Raw genomic sequence first — 25,818 nt, 5'->3', positions numbered from 1 at the left:
GCTGTTGCAGAATTGCTTTATATTCTAGACTAGTCTTTTTTACTTTTTAACTTGGATACCTCATGTAAGATCACTGAGCCTCCTTTTTGTAGCTGTTGAAAGTATAACTTTGCCTGCAAAATTGTAAATCTTTTTGTAAATGTTCAAATTGTAAAACATCATATATGTTCAATAGAATTATATTAGAAATTCTCTTTTAATATTTTTACCAGAAACCACCTTAAACTCTGGGGATCTTATTAAGGTGATGTTTTTATAGCTTTTCTGGCCTGATCTGTGACCAGTTCTAATTCATGAATCCTGGTATATTTTGGCCTTTATTAACTTGATAATTGTTCTTTTTTGATAAATACCTTCTGTTTTAAGTCAGGATTTAACCATAAGTGTGCTTTGGAAATCCCTTGTCTCCCTTCTCCCTGCCCAAGCCTATTATTTTTAAGTCAGAAAATTAAAAAATTTTAAATTTATAAGTACATTAACATAACAAATATTCCAAATTTTGTAGAACCAGCCCAAGATAAAATGAATCCTGAAATGGAAAATCAGATTTCTCATGAAGTTGATAGTGAAAAGATGGAAATGTCTTCTAAAGTGATGCATATTTGTGAAGATCAAAATGAAAACAAAATGGAAGTGACAGAAAGCGTTGAAGTCCGTACACACCAGATCATTGTGCAGCACAAGGACCTGCAGTTAGAGGAACCCAAAATGTCGGCGTCCACAGAAGAATCACGGCCTCCAAAATTCACCATTGAATCTGCGCCTGTTCCACCAGAAACCGTAGTGTCCCCGTGTAAGGAAAGTACTTCTTTATGTTCTAAGGAACAGTTGGCTGTAGAAAGGGTACAAGAACAAATGGAACAGAAAGCAAGTTCTGAATCTTCCACTGCATTTATGGACTTTGAAATGACCCCTACAATGGAGAGCTGTGTGAAAGGTGGTTTGTGCCGAGAAGACAAATCTGTAAAATCACCCTCTGAGATGGAGTTCTCATTTGTGTCAGCAGCAGACGTAAGCAAGGCACATGTGTCCTCCCCTCCACTTTCTGCAGACTTGCCTTCCCAGGACATACTGCACACTTACCCTTCAACCCTCAGTGCTTCTGTTGGAAACACTATGCCAACAACCTATATCTCAGTCACTCCAAAAATCGGCATGGGTAAACCAGCTATTACCAAAAGAAAATTTTCTCCTGGTAGACCTCGGTCCAAACAGGTAGGGTGATTTTAATGATATAGACGGAAAAATCTGTTGGAGCAATTATATAAAATAAGGCGTACGTGGAACTTTGGAGAGTAATTTTTCCTGTTTTCAGGTAGAACTTAAATGTAATGTTGACCAAAGTGTTTTGGCCAGTTTTTTTGTTTTTTTTTTTTAAAGCTGTAATGAAGACTAATTTATTAAACTTAAAGTGATCTTATAATTTCCACTTAGTTGGAACATACAAATGCAACCTATTTGATTACAGTTTCTAATAGAAAACACTTAAATTTTAAAATTCTATGCCACAGACACAATAGAGCCTTAAACAGTGAAGTTTTAGGTATATTGTAACTGATGTTTATTTTTTCCCCTCTACGATATTTGTTTATTGATATTATTCTTTGTCTATATTTTTAACTGTTTAAGCATCAAAATTTACTAAGGGAGTTTTTCATGGTGGGTTTTTCTCAGTTTGATTTTTCTATTAATTGCTAACTTCTTTGTGATCCCCCCAACCTAGGACTTATTTCAGTGTTCTTATGGAAAAGTCTTAGAATTGCATTGTTGATCTTTAGGAAGTGAGGGGAATTCTTCCCATGACCTAAGTAGTGTGGATCCTACCCTTTAAGGGTAAGTTCCAGTTCTTTTTAGTGGGATTTAAACTAACCAGAAGACAAAGTGAGATGCTGTAGCTAATATTTATTCTACAAAATTTCTATTTTCTGAAGTTCTTATAAAACGGCAAGATATCCAACAGTGCAGTGTTTAGTCACAGTGGTAATCTGAAGTTTCACGTCTCATGATTTAAATTGCTTCCAGTGATTAAAGTTTGACTTTATAGGAGTAGTATCATCTTGATCTTGATCATCCAATTTTGGAATCCGAAGATAAGTAGAAAAATAGAATTTTATTTTAATGTGAGAATTAGTTTCCTCTAAATTCCAGATATATTTTATTCTCTGAAGACAGGAAGTTACACACCAGAGGCAAAGTAATTGCCTCATGGAAGAGAACTATTTCTGTGTGGCAAAGACATATGCAGTAAACTAAGACACTCCATCCTATATGCCTTTCTCTAAGTATTTCCCGTGATACTTATTTTATGTTCTACCAAGAGAGGGTATTCTTCTCAAACCAGTTCTCCTCCTCCCTACTCTTGTTTTCTTTTTTTAAAATAATTGTTAAGTAACAGTTACGTGGTTTGGGCTCTGAAAAAACTTTAGCAATAGAAATTTGAATCTCAAATTTAATTTTGGTTAGATATTTACATTCTTTTAAAGATACTGCATCATAAATATTCCTGTCAAATTTTACTGTATAGAGACTTCTACTCCAACTGAGAAACCATTAGGATTATTTTTCTGTTGACTTAATGTTCTAAGATTTATGTGCATGTGAGTCTGAGTGTGTGTTAATGTATGTGTGTGAGAGTGTCTTCCAGGTTTATCCCATTTTATATGACCCATGTCCTAATATTTGTTATTGCTTCTGCTGTATTCTCTTTTAGTTCCCAATTCTGGTAGTATTCTGTTTTCTGTTGCCATTGTCTCATTACTGCTTCATAACTGCTGCTAATCTCATAAACAGTTCATAGGCATGTTTAACCTTTTAGCTTGGTTTTAGTTGTGTAGCAAACAGCCTTCACTTGGTGATGCATAGCTTGCTGATGTACTGCTGTTTTTGTGGAGAGTATGAATTGGATAGAACAAGACAGCTCTTTTACTTTTTATCATTGCTGAGGTGCTGAGGTCATAACTTCCAGGGAATATTCCAGTGTATATCTTTATGTTGGAAATCCTGAAGTCTGTTACTCTGTTATAGGAGTTTCTTTGATGTCAAGAATTCCTGTGTTATATCTTTAGGTTTGTGTTTATTTTGCATATTCTTGGTAGTGGGGACTGGGTATAAAATGAGATGGATGTTCATGGCAATGATTGTGATATAAGCAAGGTTCTTTGGTGTTCAGCTGTGTTTTGATGGTTAACAGTAGTGTTTCCATATTTTGTTGAAGGTTCTCTGGTCTTTACCAGTATAGTGAAGACTCTCCTAACCAAAGAACTGCATATTTCATTGATTAAATTCTTTTTCACAGTTGTCAAATCTTTATGTTCATCTCGACCATTTTCTAATATGTGAGCTTTTCTAAAGAATTCACTTGGAAATTAAATGAATAATTAGAAACAGAGAAAATCTGGAAGCTTAAATTTGAGGTGTCAGCTAATGATTGGATTATTGAATGTTTTTTGGAGAAAGGAGTTAGCCAGTAGAAGGGTAAGCCTGTGCTGTCTAAGAGAAATATAAGGCAAGCCTCATAGATCTAATTTAGAAATTTCTAGTAGTCCCACTTAAAAATAAAAATAAGCAGGTGAAATAAATTTTAATGTTTTAACTTAATATATTAAAAATGTTAGTATTTAATCTTTTATATATAATAAATTATATAATAAATATATGTAGTATAACTATATAAGTTGTATTATATATAAATTATAATAACTATAATATATAACATATAAACAGTCATGTATATAATAAAATTATTAATGAGATCTTTTACATTCACTTTTCATGCTAAGTGTTCAAGATCTGGTTTCCCACCACATACATTAGAAGTACTTTGTAGTCTCATGACTAATGGCTACCTTATTGGACAATGCAAGGGCAAGCATTTTTTTTTTTTTTTTTTCAGCTTTAATTTATTTTCTGACAGAGAGAGAGACAGCAAGAGAGGGAGCACAAGCAGGGGGAGTGGGAGAGGGAGAAGCAGGCTTCCCTCGGAGCAGGGAGCCTGATGCCGGGCTCGATCCCAGGACCCCAGAATCATGACCCAAACCGAAGGCAGACGCTTAACGACTGAGCCACCCAGGCGCCCCAAGGGCAAGCATTTTTAAAAACAGGAAGATTTTAGTTCCAGAAGGAACTACATTTGAAAAGAAATGAATTTAAGAGTGATAAATTAAGAATGGTGCTCTATTTTCACTACTTTTAAGTAGTGAAGTAGAAATAGTCTACAACACATTTTATTTAATTTAATTTATTTTATTTTATTTTTTTAAAGATTTTATTTATTCACTTGACAGAGACACAGCGAGAGAGGGAACACAAGCAGGGGGAGTGGGAGAGGGAGAAGCAGGCTTCCTGCGGAGCAGGGAGCCCAGGACCCTGGGATCATGACCTGAGCCGAAGGCAGACGCTTAACGACTGAGCCACCCAGGCGCCCCTACAACACATTTTAAAATGAATGATAAAAACGATTTGTTGTAGCAACAATTCACTGTGTATTTTCAATGTGTAATAGATTATCAATATAGAAGTCATATATATGTGCCCATATATGTTCATATTCTCTTGTATATACACATATAAGTACATATATATGAGTATGTGTGTATTGATACTGGAGTATGGATGGGTATATAAATCACTATTCTGAGTCAGAGATATCAGGACACAGACCGTGGAATCTGTACAGGATTATTTTCCCTTTAGAAGAGATTAATCATTCAAGTTTAGTGTTTTATATTACACTTTTTATATGGAAGGTTTAGGTGTTATTTGTACTATATTCTTCATGAGATGTTTCAAGTATATCTCAGATATATGCTTCATCCTTCTTACTATAGGAACACTAATGTAAATTTTTCTGATGGTTGTGGATAGAAAAAGTTTATTTTTCTTGTTTTCTTCCTCATTTCAGACACAGGATTTCACAAAGATAAAGAGGAAGAGTATAGACATGATAGGTAGTAGGAGAAGAAAATTGGTGGAGCAATGACAGGGAGCCAGCCAGCTGGTCATGGTTTCATATAAATTGTCCCAGTGAACAGTTGAGATTTCTTTCTTTCATCCTTTATTGAAGTTATTCATTTGTATATATTTTAGTGTTTCATTTTTTTAGTATTTTTATGGGTATATCCACTTTGGACCTTAGGTATAGAAAAGTCATTATTGGCCAACTGCATGTTATAATTGCCTCGAGAGCCTTAAAAACCTATCAGTGCAATGACCCCACCCTACAATTAAAACAGCCCTACAGTCTTCTTTCATTTTAGCCCTGGAAGTAGAGTCCTGAATTAGGGAAATGTGCTACTCATTGTTACTTGTATGCATACGACTTACTACAGGAAATGATTCTTAAAAAGCAGTGGAAAATAGGATGGAAACATTTTTTATTTCAGCATATCAAATAACAGTGTGTTTTTCATTTTCTACTTATTTCTCTCATTCCACAGTTGTATTTATCCATTTTAATTTGGAAATTCTGAGATAATAGTAATCTCAGCCCATCTTCTGTTATTTATCCTATTTGTATCACTTTATTTTATGGAAAAATATTTCATATAATCACATGACTGTGCTCTGCTTTAGAGACTCATGTACTAAGTGCTTTCATGATAGTATTGAAAGAGGTTTATTAAACCTATGAAATAGGCTTTATTGAAATATTAAATATTTCAATGAAATTTCATAAAAATAAACTTAAGTACTCAACTGTATTTTGAAAACTTCCAATTCTAGGAATTTTTTCATTTTTGATTTTACCTTTCCATCATTTTTTGTTGCTAAAATCATATATATGGAAACCTTAGAAATTTCCATTAAGTTCTAAGACTGAAATTTATTGAGGGGTTCTCAGACAAAGTGAAATTTCTTCAATATAGTAGGTTTCCAGGATAGTACTTCGTTAGATCATAACCACTTTTCCATTACATTGTGAAGTGGATATTTATTAATTTAACTAATTTTATTATGAACCATAGAACTTTATGACATACTTGCCTACTGCAATAGCATTTTGAATGAAGTGTTTTGAGTTAACAAATCAGTTTCCTAATCTATTCTTGTGAGAGAAAAACAAACCTCCAAGGTGGTGAGCTGTAGAGGATTGTAGTTTTATTAACAATTAATTACAAGTAAGCACTTTCTTTCTTTTTTAAAATAGTAGACACCATTTCTAGTTTGTAAACAAAAATCCTTTAGTAAGAAGCACTGTTGATTTTTTAAATTTTTGTTTTGTTTTGTTTTTAAGGTTTAAAAAAAAAAGGCATATCTATAAATCATACTGTCCAAATAAGGAGAGGTTTAGTTCTTGTTAAATTATTTCATATCCAGCTTTTAATTAAAATGTTTGAATTTTGAAGCATTACTTGATATAACTTATACACGGTGATATTCACTAAAAGGAAAGAAATTACCCTGTGTAGTTTTAATTGTCCCTTCTTGGATACCTATTAGGTAAGGTAAAACCTACATTTGTGATACTTTGTCTTAGAGTCTATTAAAGGTTTCATGAGTAAACAGATAACACATTTCTGTATTCTTTATGGAGAACAAAAGATGCACTGTCGTTGCCCACAGTGATTTTCCACTTATAGTCTAGTCTAAATACTATGCTGCCTTTTTAAAAAGTGACTTTTAAGAAGTATTTTGTATTGTTTACATCAGTTTTTACTGTAACTGTTACCAGGAAAGATTGGTTACTATAAATTCAGCATGCGCATTTCCATAGTGCAATTACTTGGATTCAGATCCTTATTTTCCATTATTGTCTGTGTGACACTAAGCACGTTACCTTGCCAACTGTCTTGTTTCTTCATCTGTAAAACTACCTCATACGGTTGATGTTGGAATTTAACAATAACACATATACAGCATCTAACATGTAGCAAGTGGTAGTGCTACCCTGCTTGCTTTCTTGAATTACAGAGTAATGCATATATTCTGTGAAAATGACGACTTGAGGAGATAATAATCCTGTATTAAATGTAGCTCTGGAGGACCAATCAGATCGACTGATAATTATTTATACTGAAATGTGCCAATGAAAATAACTGTAGGCCTTGAGTGAGTCAAATACTGGACACAGTAAATACAGTATGTAGTAGGTTTCTTGAGTTCAAAGCCAAGTAATGGCTGCACAGATTTTGGAACTGAACAGCCTATTAATTATACTGCGTGTGATATGTCCTGCAGGAGAGGAAACCCAGGGTACTATGGAAAAGCAGAGGGGGTGAGAGGAAACTCAACTCAGACTTGCATGCTGTGCAGCTAAAGTCCAAGAAACACTGCTCTAAATCCCTGAAAAACTAGTTTTAAACCTAAAAAGTGTCTAGCCCTCCGGGGTGGCAAGCTGCATACACATATAGATCAGAGGCATCCCTTTTCTCTTGGTTTCCTTGTGCCTATTGTGATATTTCCGAAGCTGTTACCAAAACCATTGCAAGCACCAGCCAAATTCACATTCCTAAATTATTGAAGGCTAAAGCTGGTAACAGCTGCTTTTGTATTTTTATAGCATCTTACCAAAGCACTATCAGGACTAAATTTCTTGTTCCATTTGATGTTGAACTCAGTTTTGTATATGAGACTTATTTATGTGAAAAGAATTCTCTGAGTCATAAAAATGAGTCATTTGCTGCTGTGGCTGTAATGTACATGAGTGAATGTATATACCAAAAAGGAATTATAAATGCTTAGGTTTTCTGTTTCTCTTGCTGATTGTCCTTTCTGCTCTCTCTTCATCGTTTTCGCTTTCTCTGACTCAGACTTCCCCTTCAGTAGCAACCTTGGTTTCACGGAGCATGGTGGGAGGGGCTGGACCTGAGTGAGGATGACTTGCAGGTGCTAAGTCTGCGCAGGAGACACCAAACCTCTGGCTGCTCTTGAAACTTTTTCAGTAGATTGGGATACTCTTGGGCTCTAATTATGACATTGATCATGTTTAACAGCCAGCAACCAACAGGATTAGGCTTCTAATAATAGAAAGTTGACCTTAATAATCCTTTTCTCCGCTTGCCATTATTGTTTCCATTTTCCTATCCCACAGCCCTTGTAACAGTTGTATGTATAATTTACCAGGTTGATAAATTTACCTGAGAAGTTGGCCTCCGGTAGAAAGAAGCTTAATACCAACTTTAAGCAGGTTTTGGGTTCAATAATTATTGTTAGAATCTAATTGAATCTCAACCTAGTAGTATTTTTTTTTTAAGTTTCTGTAGGATTTGATAGCAAGTTGCTTCTCTTTAGCTCTCTTTACAGCTTAATTTCTTGATGGCTACATTTTGAACCCTTTTGCTTTTAATTCATTATAGTTTAAGAGTAGCACTGCATTGGATGGGTTGGTAATTTTTTTTTAAGGTGAGGAAATTCAGGAATGTAGGCTATATCTGATGGGGGAATTAGTATGTTTCAAAGTACAATGCTTATTGATGCATTTACTCATCTGAAAAAACATGCCCAGTGGAAAAAAATAGGCATTCAATAAGCACTGAATAGAATGCTTAACGTAGCAGTGAACAAAAAGAATGGTCTTTTCTCATCAAGCTTCTAGTCCAATGGCAACAAATAAATACAAATGTAGTAAGTATAAATTCAAGTGTAACAGCAGTGTAAACCATGTTTCAGTAGACAGGGGAGCTGACCTCTGAATTGTCTGTGTAAATTCTTTTTCATCAAAGCTGAGATCTGTAGGATAATTTTTAACTAAAGTTGATAATTATAGCTGTATATTAGTTTTAAGGTCTAAAGAATATATTAGGTAATTTTTTCATTGTCAAAACATCTAAGTATAATCATAATTTTTCTCCAGTTCCTATAAAATTGCACACAGTCTATCTTCCAATGTCTTATGATAATATAGTTATTAAAATTCATAATGTAATTACCCAAGCTTTTATTATATAAGTTCTTCATAGCAGTTGAATGGTTTTCTAATTATTCCTGAAATGGCATCCAAACATTCTTGATCTATGGAGCCCTTCATTTTGTTCATCCGTGTTCTATGAAGTGTAAATGTTTTTAAAATTAGACACAATTTTGGCATCAAAGCTAACTTTTAAATTATGGTGAATAACATATTATCTGAGAGTATGACTTTTTATAATATGTTTTAAGAGCTTTCTACTAACATTAATTATCCACCAAAAGGAATTTTATCAGAGAAAATATTATCAGAGAAAAACCAATGGAAACCTTGAGAGAACTAAATTTAGATATCTCTTGCCCCCATTCTCTACCAGTAGATAATCAGAAACAGTAAAACATAAGACCCCAAATTTCAATCAGTGAGAAGATGCAAAACATGTTGTAAGGTAGAGGATAGTTCAGCTGGAGCGCTGAAGAAAGGCATCTTTGATGAGGAAATGTCTGAGCCCATACGTGAAGAATCAGAAGAAGCCATCCATTGGAGAGTTGCAGTTGTTCTGAGTCAGTTAGCCCCCAAGTGGTGAAGAGCTTGGCATGTTTGAAGGAAACCAGGATAGCTGGGGCATAACAATCATGAGAGAGGGCGACAGGATGAGGTTGGAAAGGTTTGAAGTAAACTAAGTGCGCCGGGGAGCTGTTGGAAGGGTTTGAAACAAGGTAGTGTTACGTTTTTGCCAAGTCCCTCTGGCTGCTGTGTAGAGGAGGGCTTGAGGGGGTTGCGGGGTAGGGAGATTGAATATACTGATTTACTGATGGTTTGGATTGAAGGAGTGGCAGGGGAGAATGATGAGGGAAGAGAACAGATCAGATGATTCCCCATTTTCTGACCTGAGGTCTGGAATCCGTTTCTGAAGAGAGGGAAGATTGTGAGACGGAACTGGGTAAGGGAGAGATTTTAGATGTGGTTAAGTTGAGAGGTTTGGTGTGACAGAATGGACGTGCTAAGGAGGAAGTTGAAAACCATACTAACTTCTGCAAGAACATGTTGGAACTAGAAATGTGAATTTGGGAGACAACAACATTCAGGATGGTGTTTACAGCCCTCATGATAGATCATACCATTTAGGAAGAGACTACACAGAAAGGAACATTGTCCCGGCCTCAGCCCTGGGAAACACTGGAGCTTTGGAGGTCATGTGGAGGCAGAGCATGCATGGGGGACAGAAAGGTCAGCAAGGAATGGCAGAGAAACATTCACAGGTGTGCTGCATTGAACCCAACAGAACTGTATGGTGACATTGACAGTTGGAGTACAATGAGAATAGAGAAATGACTTCTGGCAGCAATACAGGTTACCCGGAGACCCTGGATGCAGCAAGAAAGAAGACATAGGTGTAGATGCAAGTTGATCTGATACTGGGAAAGCGAGGTAATTTACCTGTCAGTAAAATCAGGATAGCCATTCACTGAGCTTGAGGGTAGGTTAATTAAAAGTGAAACCAGTCTCTTCCTTGTGTGGTTTTTCTCAAAATACTGTTATTGCATTAATTATCTGCAATATAAAGGGTAGTCAAACTCTAATTTTGGTTATTTAAATTCCTGGTGGTAGTTTTATGTGATTCATAGGCTACTACTTGTTAGTTTGATAATATTCTAGAAACCTGGTAAGTACTGTGTTTCTTAAGTTTGGGTCATTTAAGTGGTAAAAGTTATAGCATATGGTATGGAATTGCCTAATTCAAAATAGGTTCTTTATTGTTTGACATTTGTTCTGTGTTTTTCTTTAAAATATTATCTTTGTGAAGTAGACCTTTTTATTTATGCTGCTTAGCATCTTCATCAGATTAGTTCAGGTTAATGCTGAATGTGGTTATTAAGAAGTAAAATGTCTTACTTTCATTTTAACTATTTGAATAAGATACTATTTCTTGTATAAATAACCAAGTTTAGGCATTTTAATTTGCAAATTTAGGACAATTTGCTTTAACGTTTTTCACTGTACAAATTAGTCCCTTGGATATAATCTAAGGATAATAGTCCCCTAAATAAAAATAAAAACTGAAACTACAACTAGTGGTCACTGGAAGGAAGAGTAGTTAAATGCTAGGATTATAACTGATATCTACATCTTAAGATTGCAAACTAACTTTCCACAATTTAAAGTGAATGTGTCTATCAGTTACTCATGTTTCTAATTGCATTTGTTTGCCTACTGCTTTGGTTGTTTATAGCAGTAGGTGTACGTAACATTCTTTAAGGTTATTTCTCTTTTCCAGGAGAGTGATAGTTGTTAGAAGAAAATAATCCCCAAATAGTTTCTTACATAAAGTGTTAATTCTTAGAATTTAATTGACTTTTATTTATGTTTTGGTTCTATAATTGCAGTTCATGAGTCAGTGTTGATGTCCTATAAAGCCTAATTCCCAGTATGTTTCATTGTACTGATGTTTCCATCTGAATAAAATACTTAATGTAAATTGTAGCTGCAAACATTTAAGTATAAAGTCATTGTAAGCCATAAGTTTCTTGTCCCTATCTTGAAGCAATTTGTCCTAAATTTCCATATGTCTGCATTTGTTTTTGCTGTTCTAAAATTCCTCAGTTGCTGGCTTTGACCTTTTACGTTGCTGAGTTTTATACATCTATTTTCTCACCTGCCATATCCTAGGGGGCTTGGAGTACCCATAATACAGTGAGCCCACCTTCCTGGTCCCCAGACATTTCAGAAGGTCGGGAAATTTTTAAACCCCGGCAGCTTCCTGGCAGTGCCATTTGGAGCATCAAAGTGGTAAATAAAATTGCATTTACATTCATATATCATTTCTTTCTAGTTGGTTTTGTCCAAGTAGAAGTTAAGAATTAAGCCTTTCTTTTCTAGATAAATAGTTCAGATTCCAGAGCCACTTTTTTAATCTAAAAATTTTAGTATGAAGAGTCAACATGGTTGCACTTAAAGATCTGGATTAGAAGGAAATTATATTGCAATTTTACATGACTGATTTTAAGTATGAATTTTTAATAACTTCTTTTTATGGTTGCTTTTTTTTATGTTGTAATTACCAGTGTTTCTGTGGGGGAAAATCCTTGTCGCATAGGCTATAAAGTAATTTAGGACTTGCTCATTCACGATAATCATAAAATTTTGTTGCTTAGAAAAGACAAAAGAAAACTACACTAATCTATTATGTGCTAATGGAGAAGAAATACCAGAATCACAGCAGATTTCACTGTCTGTGTTAATAAGCTCACAATTATGGGGCCTCTCTCTCATGTCATTGATGGAGGACTCTGCTAGTCCTTGAAGTAAGTTATGTAGTCTGATGCATTTTAGAAGGTAAAAAATTAATGTGAAAAGTATTAATTGTCTGAGAAGTTAAAATATTTTACTACCTAGAGAAGATAATTTTCTTCATCTTCTGTATTTTATATTCTGGAATAAGGCTGTTTATTTTAGACTAATCAGGGATTTCAAAGGAGTTCTCAATTCTACTTTCTTATTTCTATCACTATTAGAACTTTTTCAGCTCGCTCTGATATGCAAGGTGTTGAAAGTAGAGATAGTTGGTTGAAGAGTATAAAAGATGTTTTGACAATTTTGTAGCAAATACCACCAATTTTCACTTATTCTCATCTGTGTCTTTAGATGCTGGAGAAAACTAGATTATTATAGGCCTGATTTAATAATTGACTTAACTTAAAAAAAAATCTTTCATACTTATCAATGGGAAAACTATCCAGTTCAATCCTCCCTATCCTTTGTTCAAAAAAGCACAAGAGATCTAAAAGAAGAGCAGTTTAAGAGAACAAGGAGATGCAATTTGTAATTATCAACACTGAAGGGAAAAAAAGATTACCCCCTTCCTTTTTGTTCATGTGTATTTGTTTTATGCTTACATTGTAATCATAAATTATCAACTTGGAAACTGTTGTGCTAAATAGGTAACGAGTTCAGCATTTCAGACTACAATAAAAATGGTATCAGTTGAAAACGTGACATTATTATTTAACTTACTGTGGAAAAAAAATCAGGAATTTCCTGATTATTTTAATAATTTTAGATATACAGAATATTATAAATATGTGTTGATGTCAGGCTTTTTCAGGAAGTAATACATAAGTCGGAGTATAAACAAGAAAACAACAATAACAAGTAACCCTAGTATTTATTTGTTAGAATATCAGAGAATTTAACCTGTTTTCCTGTAGAATATATTTGTGTGTTGGGTAAAAATTCAGATCAGTTATTTGCATTTCAAGTAATTATTACCAGATGAGTTAAAGCAAGCTGTTTACTTTATCAGCTTTCCTATAAACTTTAAATACATTATCCTCTAAATACTGTGGTAGAGTGAGGTACACCTGTTCAGTTCATACAGATAGCTATTGAATAGTAGGGAAATTGACAAATTTAGTGACAGGAAAAATACTCTTGTACACTAGCAAAAATTAGCTTTCATGCAGTGTAGTAGCATTGCAGAATACTGGTTAAGAATGTGGACACGAGCCAGAGTTGCTAGCTCTAGACTTTGGACAAGTTACCTTTTTTTTAAAGATTTTATTTATTTGACAAAGACACAGCGAGAGAGGGAACACAGTGGGAGAGGGAGAAGCAGGCTTCCCGCAGTGCAGGGAGCCCAGTGCGGGGCTCGATCCCAGGACCCTGGGACCATGACCTGAGCCGAAGGCAGACGCTTAACGACTGAGCCATCCAGGCGCCCCTGGACAAGTTACTTTTTTATCCTTCAGTGCTTTTATCTCTAAAATGGGGATAATAAAATAGTACTGACCTTATGAGATAGTTGCGAGTAAAACGTGCTTAGACCAGTATACCGTCAGTACTCAATATATGTCCGCTATTGCCATAATTACTGAGAGAACAGTTAGTGAGTCTTTCCTTATACTTGCTCTATATTGAATACAAATTGGATGGAGTTAGTGGCTGTTGAGCCACCTAGAATGTAGGATTAGGAAGTGGAAAAATAAGGCCAAAGTTTGCTAGTACAGGGCATTCACAAAACAGACCTAACATTTGATTCGAAGGTCATAGGCATTTTATGTTTATACTTTTTAAGTTGCATAATACGTGTTGAAAGATAAAAATAATAAGCCTGGTCTCTTTAATATTTATCATCTAATCAGAATAAGAGAGAAGCAAGTATTTGTGTAACCTTTAATAAAATGTTTTATCTTACATTGGATTTTAAAATTTTTTTGGACTTTTGCAGAATGCTGATTTTTCCTTATCTGTTACGTAGGGCCGTGGGTCGGGATTTCCCGGGAAGCGGAGACCCCGTGGTGCAGGATTGTCAGGACGAGGTGGCAGAGGCAGGTCAAAATTGAAAAGTGGAATTGGGGCAGTTGTGTTACCTGGGGTAAGGCTCATTTCTCATATCCTTTATCTTTGCTATAATCCTTAATTTGTTGACTGATGATGATAATCTCATTTGTAAAATTGTTAGATTGTAAGAGTCACATAAATAAGCCAGAATTTTTATTTTACTCTACTTCTGCTTTCTTTTTAACTTTTAAACTTTTCTTAATATTTTGTGTTTCCCATCCTCTCTTTTCTTACCTTCCTTTTTGACTCTGATCTTTCTATAGCAACCATTGCCAAAAGTATATATGTAATATATTTGCTCCTTTATTTTTTATAAAAGCAAACTCCTGTTATATTATTGAGCTTATTTGAAAAACTTAACTTGATGTTTTAAGTTTTTTATTATAATACAGCTGACAGAAGAAACTAGAAATATTGCAGATTACTACATACTCTAAAGATGTTGATTTTATGACTATCTTTGATATATTTTAATTCAAGATTGATAAATATTTGCTCATTGGCATGTATATGAGGCTTTAAGTGTGTATTGAAAAAAGTCTGTATTTGGCAAACAGTGGCAAATATTTCATGTGGTAACTTTATATTATTTTATCAAAATCCTGTTTTTCAAAGTCTAATCATCATTTTAAGTTCAGGAGACTAGTGGATTGTTTCGTTTGTGCCACAATTTGTATATCTGTTCACCTATTAAAGGATATTGTGGTTGCTTCCATTTTTTGGCTGTTAAAAACAAAACTGCAAAAAAAACGCCTGCTGTGAACTTTTATGTTTAAGTCTGTATGTGGACAAATGCTTTGTTTTCCCATGAATAAATATCTCGGAGTGGAATGACTGGAAACATGGTAGGTGTATGCTTAGCTTTTTAAGAGGAGTCTGCTTTCTAAGTTGGGTGTGACATTGTATGTTTGCAAGAGTACATGAGATTCCTGTTTCCTCCATATACTCACCTGTACTTGCTGCGGTTAGTCGTCTTCATTTCAGCCACTGTAGCAGGTATGTTAATAATATTGCATTTGCATTTGTCTCATGACTAATGATGTTGGCACATTTTTAGGTGCTTATTTGTATATTTCTTTGATAAAGTCACTCTTCAAATCTTTAGTACATTTTAAAAAATTTGAATAGTTTTTTAACTTACTGAGTTTTGTATTTTCTTTATGTATTCTGGACATGGTAAGGAACTTGTTTGGAACAGCAAATGTTTTAATTTTGATGAAGTCCCATTTATTAATTTTTTTTTTTATGATTGTACTTTTGGTGTCAGAAATAATTGCATAACCCAAATTTACAAACATATTCTGTGATTTCTTCTAGAAGTTTTATGGTTTTAGGTGTTACTTTTAGCTGTATGATCCAATTTGAGCTAATTTTTATGTATGATATGAATATAGATTGAAGATCATATTTTGAATATCCAATTGTTTGAACACCATTTCTCTGAATTGCCTTTGTATCATTCTTAAAAATTAGCTATCTATGTATTTGTGAATCTAATTTTGGAATCTCTATGCTATATTGATCCATTTCTCCATCTTTAGGCCAATACTATACTGTATTGACTATTTTTACTTTATAACTACTATTGAAATCAGACAATTAGTTTTCCTTTTTTTTTTTTTTTTACCTTTTCAAAGTTGTTTTGGCTATCCTAAATCCTTCATGTTTCTATATGAATTTTACCATTGGCTTGTCAAGTTCTGCAAATAAGCCTGCTAGGATCTTGATTGGGTTTGCATTCAAACTATAGATCAATTTGGGGGAAGTTGATATTTTAACTGTGAAGAGTCTTTCAACCCATAAACATTGTGTATCTCTGTTTCTTTGGGTCTTTTTAAATTGTCTCAGTGATGTTCTTTAGTTTACAATATAAATGTCTTTTGCATTATTTCTCAGATTTATCTCTAAGTTTTCCACATTTTTTTATGCTCTTGTAAATGGCAGTGTTATCTCAGTTTTAAATTATAGTTGTCTGTTGCTAGTATCTAGAAATAATCATTTTTGTGTATTGATTTTTGTATCCTACAGCCTTACTAAACTCCTGTATTACTTGTACTTGTTTATTTGTAGAACCCATTGAGTTTTCTACACTATGATACTTATGATCATGTTGTTTGCAAATAAAGTTTTCTGTCTCTTTAATCTGGAGGGTTTTCATTTCTGTTCCTTATTGCATTTGCTATAACCTTCATACAGTGTTGGTTAAAGGTGATACGATAACCTTGTCTTTTCGATCTTGAGGAGAGAAGACATTTAGTCTTTCGTCATTGAATATGGTGTTAGCTCTAGTTTTGTTTTATTTTTAATTTTTTTAAAGATTAATTCTAGAGAGCGCAAGAGAGAGTGTTACACGAGTGTGTGGGGGGGTGGCAGAGGAAGATGGAGAGAGAGAATCTCAAGCAGACGCCCTGCTGAGCCCGGAGCCCAGCATGGGTGATCTCATGACTGTGAGATCATGACCTGAGCCAGAATCAAGAGTCAGTCGACCCATTAAGCCACCCAGGTGCCCCTTGTTTAATTTTTTTAATAGACATCCTAAATCAGTTTGAGGAAGCTCCTTTCTATTCATAAGTTGCTGAGATGTTTTTCTTTTAATCAGGTGTAGATGTTGGATTTTGTCAAACACTTTTTCTGCACTTATGGCTTGTTTATTGATATGAAGTATATTGATTGGCTTTTTTTGTATGCCAACGCATCCCATGTTCTTGCGATAATAAACTGCACTTAGTCATGATGTTTTTTTCTTTTTCATATATTGTTGGATTCAAATGGCTAAAAATTTTAGACTTCTTAAGTCTGTGTTCATGAGGGTATTGGTTGGTCTATAGTCTTATTTTCTTTTAATTTCTTTGATTTTGGTATTGGCGTAATGCTGGCTTCCTTGAGTGAATTGGGAAATAGAATCTTCTCTTCAATTTTCTGGAAGAGTTGTGTGGTATTGGAAACATTCTTCCTTATAGTATTTATAGAATCATTAGTGAAGCCATTTTGGCCTGGAGTTTTCTTTGTGAAAAGGTTTTTTAAAAGTTTTTATTTTAATCACCCAGTGCTTATCGTGACAAGTGCATTCCTTAATATCCATCACCCATATCACCCATCCTCCTACTCCCCTCCCATCTGGTAACCATCAATTTGTTTTCTGTAGTTAAGAGTCTATTTCTTACTTTGTTTGTCTCTCTTTTTTTCCCCCTTTGCTCATTTGTTTTATTTCTTAAATTCCACATACAAGTGGAACCATATGGGAGTTGTCTTTGTCTGCTTATTTCACTTAGCATTATACTCTCTAGCTCCATCCATGTCTTTGCAAATGGCAAGATTTCATTCCTTTTTATGCCTGAACACTATTCCATTGTGTGTGTGTGTGTATCTTCTTTATCCATTCATCAGTCAGTGGACACTGGGGCTGCTCCTATATCTTGACTATTGTAAATAATGCTGCAATAAACATAGGGGTGCACGTATCCCTTTTAATTAGTATTTTTGTATTGTTTGGGTAAATACCCAGTAGTGCGATTGCTGGATTGTAGGGTAGTTCTATTTTTAACTTGTTTGAGGAACCTCCATACTGTTTTTCACAGTGGCTGCACCAGTTTGCATTCCTACCAACAGTGCAAGAGGGTTCCTTTTTCTATATCCTTACCAACACCTGTTGGTTGTTGTGTTTTTGATGTTAGCCATTCTGACAGATGTGAAGTGATCCCTCATTGTAGTTTTGATTTGCATTTCCTTGATGATAAGTGATGTTGAGCATCTTTTCATGTATCTGTTGGCCATCTGGATGTCTTTGGAGAAATGTCTGTTCATGTCCTCTGCCCATTTTTTAATTTGATTATTTGTTTTTTTGGTGTTGAATTCTATCAGTTCTTTATTTATTTAGGATACTAATCCTTTATTGGGTATGTTATATGCAAATATCTGCTTCCATTCTGTAGGTTGCTTTTTAGTTTTGTTGATTGTTTCCTTTGCTGTGCAGAAGCTTTTTATTTTGTGGTAGTCCCAATCATTTATTTTTGCTTTTGTTTCCTTTGTCTCAGGGGACCTATCTAGAAAAATGTTGCTACGGCCGGTGTCAGAGAAATTACTACCTATGCTCTTTTCTAGGATCTTTATGGTTTCAGGGGTCACATTTAGATCCATTTTGAATTTATTTTTATGTATGGTGTAAGAAAGTGGTCCAGTTTCATTCTTTTGCATGTTGCTGTCTAGTTTTCCCAAAAAGATATGTTGAAGAGGCTGTCTTTTTCCTTCTTCATGGGAGGATTTTTAACTATATATTCAGTTTCCTTGGTAGTTATAGGGCTATTTAGGTTATCTATTTATTCTTACATGAATTTGTCTTTCAAGGAGTTTATCCATTTCATGTAAGGTGACAAATCTGTTGGCCTGTTATCCTTTTAATATCTGTAGAATATGTAGTGATGTCACCTTCCTCATTCCCAATGTTGGTGATTTGTTTCTGCTCTCTTTTTTCCTGATTGGTCTTGCTGCAGGTTTATCAATTTTATTGATCTTGAGCCAGCCTTTGCTCTTATTAATTTTTCTCTGTTTTTTTCTGTTTTTCATTGATATCTACTCTGATCTTTACTATTTTCTTCCTCTCACTTTGAGTTTAATTTGCTCTTCTTTTTTTGTTTACTTATTATGTCCTTGCTTGGAAATCCCCCACTTGTGAGGTTTAGGTTAGAGACTTCTGTCACCTTTAGGATAAATCAGAGTAATATGTATGTAGGCCATACTAGGACACTCTCTCAAAGATCGTCTTCTTTACCTTTGAGGTAGGTTTTATATATTTCGTAGTTTAAAGGTCATGAAATGAAGTATTAAAAAAAAAAAACAGTGGGTCATTAAGCTACCTGATACTGTTTTCCTTCTTACATGTACAGTTGCTGTTCAAAACCCTTGATTTTTTTAGCACTTATAATTGAAATATGCTCTTTGAATCTAGGTGATATTGCAGCTTTCTGTACAGACTTTGTTTCTGGTTTGTACTGGGACTACTGTAGTCCATCCTTGTTTTTTATTTCAAATAAAAGTGTTCTCTGATTTCTCTAAATTTGTCTTTGAAAATAATAAGATTTTATCATTTCTTTGAGCCTATTCACTAGGTATCATCCAATTATAAAACCGGTTTTGTTTTCTGTGTTGCAGATGGGGATATAGAAATGGATACTTTTTATTTTTGTTAGCTATATTTTATCTATTGTCATAGTTTTCATATTTTAATAAGTTTTCAGTGCATCTTTAGTCCTTTGGGTGAATTACTGGTAACTTCACTTTTGGTAGACACTTAATTATTATGAATGAAATGATATTTTACTTTATGAATCATCTTGTTCAACTTGCTAAAATCTTAAAATGCTAATTTTGAGATACACATTTTTTAAAATTTTATTTTGTTAAGAGAGTGAGGGAGAGAGACACGGAAGGAGGGGCAAAGGGAGAGAGAGAATCTTAAGTGGGTTCCATGCCCGGTGCAGAGCCCATTGTGGGGCTTGATCTCACAACCCTGAGATCATGACCGAGCTGAAATCAAGAGTCAGACCCTCAACCTACTGAGCCACCTGTGCACCCCAAGATGAACATTTTTGAATATATTTCCTAAAAAAAAAAAAATACAATATACTGTTAGATCAACAGTACCGCTGCTGCCTCTTGAATCTTGATTTTTCTTCCTTTTACCAGTTTGGTGTCTTTACATATTAGGCTGATCCATATGAAGTTGCCAACCTTCAACCATTTTTGACCTGGAAAAACAGCAATTTCTTATTATTCAACTTGTTATATGTGCCAGTAGACTACGTATAATTGCTTTGCATGTTTTTGTACCATAGTGTTCTACCTCACATATGATTCTGCAGCTTATTTTTCTACTCAGCTAAGTGGCTTGGTGATTTTTTTTTTTTTTTTTTTGATGGAAATCAAAACAAATTTCTACCACTGCTTTTTAAATGCTGCATAATTTTCCAGTTTGGATTTACCATGGTTTTAGTAACTCCCTAGTGATGACTGTGTAGGTTGCTTACAGTTTCCCCTTGTAGTCTTTAGACTTATTATGACTGTAAATTGCTTTTATGGTTGATTCTATAATAGTAGTACTGGCCATTAAAACTGCTTTTAAACTTACTTGCAATGAAAAATATTATTTCTGTAATATATTCCTTCTTTTTAGTTATTCTTTCAGTCATTCCTCAAGAACAACAATACTATTACTTTTTATTTTGAACTCAACCTGTTATGTTTCATGTCTGTCCTTCCAGGCTAGATTGTAAGGGAAGAGGATCGTATTTTAAAATTTTGGCATTGGTCTCCCTGTTCTCTTTTTTAGCAGCTAATTTAGAGCTTTTTTCATGATAAGCATTCTGGAAATAATTATTAACAAGCCAGTAGGTACTTAGTTGATTTGGTAAAATTTAGCCATGTCCAGAAATGAATATCTGTGGTTGGTAATCTTTTGGCTAAGACTGAAATTTTGATAAGTTATTCAAAATAATATTTTAAAGCAGTGCTGTCCAACAGAAATATATGTATATCACATATGCAATTTAAAACTTTATAGTAGCTACATTAAAAAAGAAAAGAACAGGTGTAATTTAACTTTAATGTATACCTTTTGACCCGACATATCCAAAATATTACTATTTCAACATGTAGTGTATAAAATATGCAAAATTATTTATGAGCTATGTTTATGTTCTTTTTTGTTTGATACTTAAGTCTTTAAAACCTCGTAGGTATTTTATACTTACAGCACATCTCAGTTTTGACTAGCCAGATTGCAGGTTTTAGAGTCTCTAAAACAGAGTGATACATATCTATGTGAGTATATGTATGTATAGATACATAGGATATACACATACACAAATATAATACAGTTTCTTTTGTTTCCTCATTAAAATTTCTGGCTAATTAAGTCTTACTAAAGATAGTTTATATTTTCTCACTGCTCCTGATCTATAGGACTTGCAGTTCTAAAGAGACCATTAGGTAATAAAGTGTCAGGACTTACACCTTTATGGTATTATCTTGGTAATAATAATAATCTAATTTGGAATTGTTATTCTGGGCCTTGGCAAAAATTGTATTTTGAATATGAATCTTCTCACGCTTTTCATTTAAGTGTGCTACAGGTTTAAAGTATGACTGTGCACTCTGTGTATTTTGCTTTTTATAGGTGTCTGCTGCAGATATTTCATCGAATAAGGATGAAGAAGAAAACTCCATGCACAACACAGTGGTGCTGTTTTCTAGTAGTGACAAGTTCACCTTGCACCAGGTTTGAGCTCAGTTATGGTCTTCCACTCTTGAGTTCCTCTTTCCCCCTTTCTGCTTTATCCTGTATGCACTGAAGTCATTTACTATTTAGCTTTAGAGCTATAATAGCTAAGAAGGTAATTTAAAAAATAAAACTAGTACATTCTTAGCTGAGTCTCCAACCTAAATTATTATGTTCATGTGTTTTTAATTTCAGGATATGTGTGTAGTTTGTGGCAGTTTTGGCCAAGGAGCAGAGGGAAGATTACTTGCCTGTTCTCAGTGTGGTCAGTGTTACCATCCATATTGTGTCAGTATTAAGGTAAATATACTTGAATTTAAATCAGTTAAAACTATATTGAAATTTGATATGAGTAGTATCATGCTGTTTCCATTTCTTATAATTAGTTATTGTTTGTTAGTATCATTAGACATACGTGACAGTATTTAAGTATTTAATATTTAAATATTGCCTTTCAATGTTACCTGAAAAAATTAACTCCTATAAATCTGTGGTCTTAAATTGTAGTGGTTATCCTGCTGTCTCAAAAAACTAAAAATAAAAATGCATGTCTTTAAAAGATACTTTATACTTTTATTTGCTAAGGCATGAAGTTTAATTGATCCATTCTGTCTACTGATAATAAAAAGTTGACACCAACCACGGAACTTAATAAAAATCCATTCATTCACCTGGTCTCTTCCCCGTGTTCATTCTTCTCAACTCTCACCTGTATATGAAGGACATTTTCTGTTAGGCTTCTTGGATCAGTGGGTTGGTGTTTTTAAATCAGTTTTGGAGCAATTTTGGCCATTTCTTCATATTTCTTTTTCTGTTCCCCACACCCTCCTTCTGAAATCTTAGTTGTATAATTGTATGATATTGTCCCCAGATTGCTCTCTTTGATTTTTCTGCAGTTGCTTTTCTTCCTGCTACTTTAGTTTGTATAGTTTCTGTTACATTCCCCAAATTCACTTAAAAAAAAAAAAAAAAGCTTTATTTATTTATTTGAGAGAAAGAGAGTGAGCATGCTCGAGCATGAGCAGGAAGGGCAGATGGAGAGGGAGAAAGAATCTCAAGCTGACTGTGCCCTGAGCGTGGAGCCTGATGTGGGGCTAGATCAGTATCAAGACCGTGAGATCATGACCTGAGCCGAAACCAAGAGCTGGATGCTCAACTGACTGAGCCATCCAGGCGCCCCTCCCCAAACTCACCATTCATTCATTCATTCATTTATTTATTTATATTATTATGTTGTGTTAATCACCATACATTACATCATTAGTTTTTGATGTAGTGTTCCATGATTCATTGTTTGCATTCCAAACTCACTTTTATTATGCAGTGTCTAATCTATTTTTAAACCCATCCAGTGGATTTTTCAGAGATGATTGTATTTTTTAATCACAGTTTTATAGTTTAAGTTATCTTGTAGTTTAAATTTTTTTCTTCATTGAGATTTTTTTTCTTTCAAGTCCTTGTATTTGTTAATTCTACCATGTCTGACATTTCTCATTATTAGTTTATTATTACTAGTATTAACTTACTTCCTCCTTACAAGGATGTATATATATTTTTTTATTTAGTAATCTTTGATTGTGGCAGTTGTACATTTTGGTATTGTTGGCAGTTTGGATTTTGTTCCTTTAAAAAGTATGGAGTTTTTGCAGGCAGTTATTGTAGACATTTGAACCATTTGAAGCTTCTCTAGGCTTTCTGGGGGAGGTCTAGAGAACCTTCACTTTGAGGTGGCTGTTCTCAGACTTTTTGGTCTTAGAACCATTAACAGTCTAAAATTATTAAGGACCCCATAGAGTTTGTGTTTATGAGAATAATAACTATTGAATATTTACCATTTTATTAAATTAACTGGGAATATTTTTAAAACCTAAATATACAAGCATGTTTGTTATGATGTCATGCAATGATGTTTTCTATTTTATATATCATGTAGCCCCTGCAAAACATCACTGTGAGTGGATTAAAGTGAAAAAGGCAAATAACATCTTAACATCATTATGAAAATAGTTTTGACCTCACAGACCCACTAGGGTTTCCTAGACCACACTGTGGTAACTGCTTTTCTAGCTCGAGTTTAATCTGAGACATGAGGTGTGGCCTTTATGACCTCTCTGTTGAATTCTCCCCATATCCTTCCCGCACTAGCTCCCCGTGACCCCCCCTCGCTAGTATCTCTTTACTTTGACTGGTTGAGATTCAAATGTCTTCAGCATTGTGGGAGCTGTTAGTTGTTCAACTCAGAAATCCCCAGTAGCTGTTCTTGTCCCAGTTGTGTCCTTGTTTGGCCTCCTATACATGCAGCTTGGTGTTTGGCCAAACACTTGAGGGAAATTCTGTGTAGGTTTCTAGAGCTCTTTCTCTTTATTGCTCCTTCCTTTCCAGGACTCTGTCCTGCCAGTTGCAACTGCCTCAGCCTCCCAGAACTCACTCCATCATGTGTCCTAAACTCAGTGAGCCCATTGTACTCTGCTGGAGTTCTCCCTCCCTGGGCAGCATTCCGGAAACTGTCTACAGCAGGATGTTGTAGGACTCACCTCACTTGTTCTCTCTTCTCAGAAACCACAGTCCTGTACTGCCTTTTGTTCAGTATCTGAAACAAGTGTTTCATACATTTTGCCCCGTTTGCTGGTATTTTGTGGTGGGAGAAAGGTCTCATCCCAGGTACTCCATCGTAGTTGAAGCAGATAATCTCACAGACTATTAAGCACATCTATCAGAACTTTAGACCTGGTGCCATGAATGAAACCCTGGATAATTCCTTTCTTGAAAGAGCTTTTGAAAATAAAGACTAAACCAGTTCAGTGGGAGAAAAAAAAAAAAAAGTTGATGTTAGAGTTCCACAAACTCTGCCAGGAGCTGGGAGGGCCTTTCCATGGCGGGGGGAGGGGGGCGCTGTCCAGACGGGGCAGTGCTCCAGGGAGCTCAGAGAACGGGACACAAGCGTGGCGGCAGCCCAGGGTTGGGAGGAAGGAGATCTGGACTGACTGACTTGAGGGGTTGGAATGGTGGTGGGCATAGTAACCAGACTGAGGTGTGTTGAAGAGTGAATATTGCTGAGTAATTTGAGAATTTGGCCGTAAAGGGCCACAGAGTAGGTGTCTATGAAATAGGAAAACTTAGTAGGAATGAAGATACATGATAGCTTGGATCTGTCTCCCACTTTATCTTCATCTTACTGTTCCTCTGAGTCAGAGATCGGTCAGTCGCACCACACAGGCCAAATCTGGCGTACTACCTGTTTTTATAAATGAGACTTTATTGAAACATAGCCGTGTTCTTGTGTTGACGTAGTCTCTTGTGGGCTTCACACCGTAGTGGTTACACGTGTGTAGTTCAGGGCCCATATGCCCCACAAAGCTCAGAGTATTTACTATCTGACCCTTTATAAAAATCAGTTTGCTGGTTACTGCTCTAAGTCACCCTGCTCCTTCTGTCCTAAGCTCTTTCCTCCATTTCGGTAAATAACATATAACTTGATAATCTGTGACTAATTTAAAAGAATCAGTAGGCTAATCAAAGTAATAAATATACATACTTACAAATCAAATAGCTTTAAAAGGCTTATGATGATTGGCCGGCCTCTGTCCTACTCTGCCTCCACGTTTCAGTCCTGTCCCCCAGGCAGCCGCTTCTGATCCTTGCAGGTCCTTCTTGGAGTTACCTTGAAAGCTCTAAATAATACGCTGCTGCTTCTGCTGTGTCTGTGTTCGATTTTCTTGACTTTCTGCTATGAATAAATAAATGCCGATTTAGGTCTTAAAAATATACCCCCTCCGTTCTCCAGCATCCTCCCAATGTAGTTGTCTTACTACATTTAGTTAATAAACAGTGTTGGTTATGACTCAGTACATGTTCACTGGAGACCTAAATAGTTTACTATGGCTTTGTCTTGGAATTTTTAGTAGCAAAAAGAAAAAAATCATTCATGATTCTTCATTAGTTTTTGTTGTTGTTTATTTTTTACCTACTATAGAAGCATGATCATATTAAATTATTTTGGCAAGTAACTTTTTCTGGAAAAAGTCCTACCACCTCCTGACACTCCCATTTTCTCTCTCCCCATCTGTGCTGGTAGCTTCTAGGTCTGTTACTCAGCTCTCATTCTTCAACTTCCCTGGGCTGAGGTCCTTTGTTGGGTTCATTGTTTCCTGCATCGCATGTCTTCCTTGTTCTTGGTATCGCCCTTGTTTTATTCCTCATGTCTCAAACTTCATTAGAAGAGTTATTTGGGAGCTGAAGTTTGAGTCCTTGTATCGCAAAAAGGTATTCTGCTTTCACACTTAATTTGCTTGTTTACTTGGTTAAGATTTGTATCTTGAAAAGTGTATTCCTGTAGAATTGGAAACTATTATTCTATTTT

General features: G+C 34.9%; 1 protein-coding gene across 1 annotated transcript in view; it reads left to right on the top strand.

The window, feature by feature from the left end:
• KMT2C (lysine methyltransferase 2C) overlaps positions 1-25,818 on the top strand; it is a 192,182-nt gene that overhangs the window by 88,922 nt on the left and 77,442 nt on the right. The window contains exons 13-17 of the mRNA XM_044919936.1: positions 506-1,215; positions 11,516-11,635; positions 14,103-14,219; positions 21,357-21,458; positions 21,654-21,758. Of these exons, the coding sequence (XP_044775871.1) occupies positions 506-1,215; positions 11,516-11,635; positions 14,103-14,219; positions 21,357-21,458; positions 21,654-21,758 (1,154 nt within the window). The remainder of the gene's footprint in view (positions 1-505; positions 1,216-11,515; positions 11,636-14,102; positions 14,220-21,356; positions 21,459-21,653; positions 21,759-25,818) is intronic.

This window comes from Neomonachus schauinslandi, chromosome 12 (assembly GCF_002201575.2).
Source record: "Neomonachus schauinslandi chromosome 12, ASM220157v2, whole genome shotgun sequence".
NCBI lineage: Eukaryota > Metazoa > Chordata > Mammalia > Carnivora > Phocidae > Neomonachus > Neomonachus schauinslandi.
The sequence above is the reverse complement of the archived record's forward strand: the minus strand, read 5'-3'. Positions and strand labels throughout refer to the sequence as shown.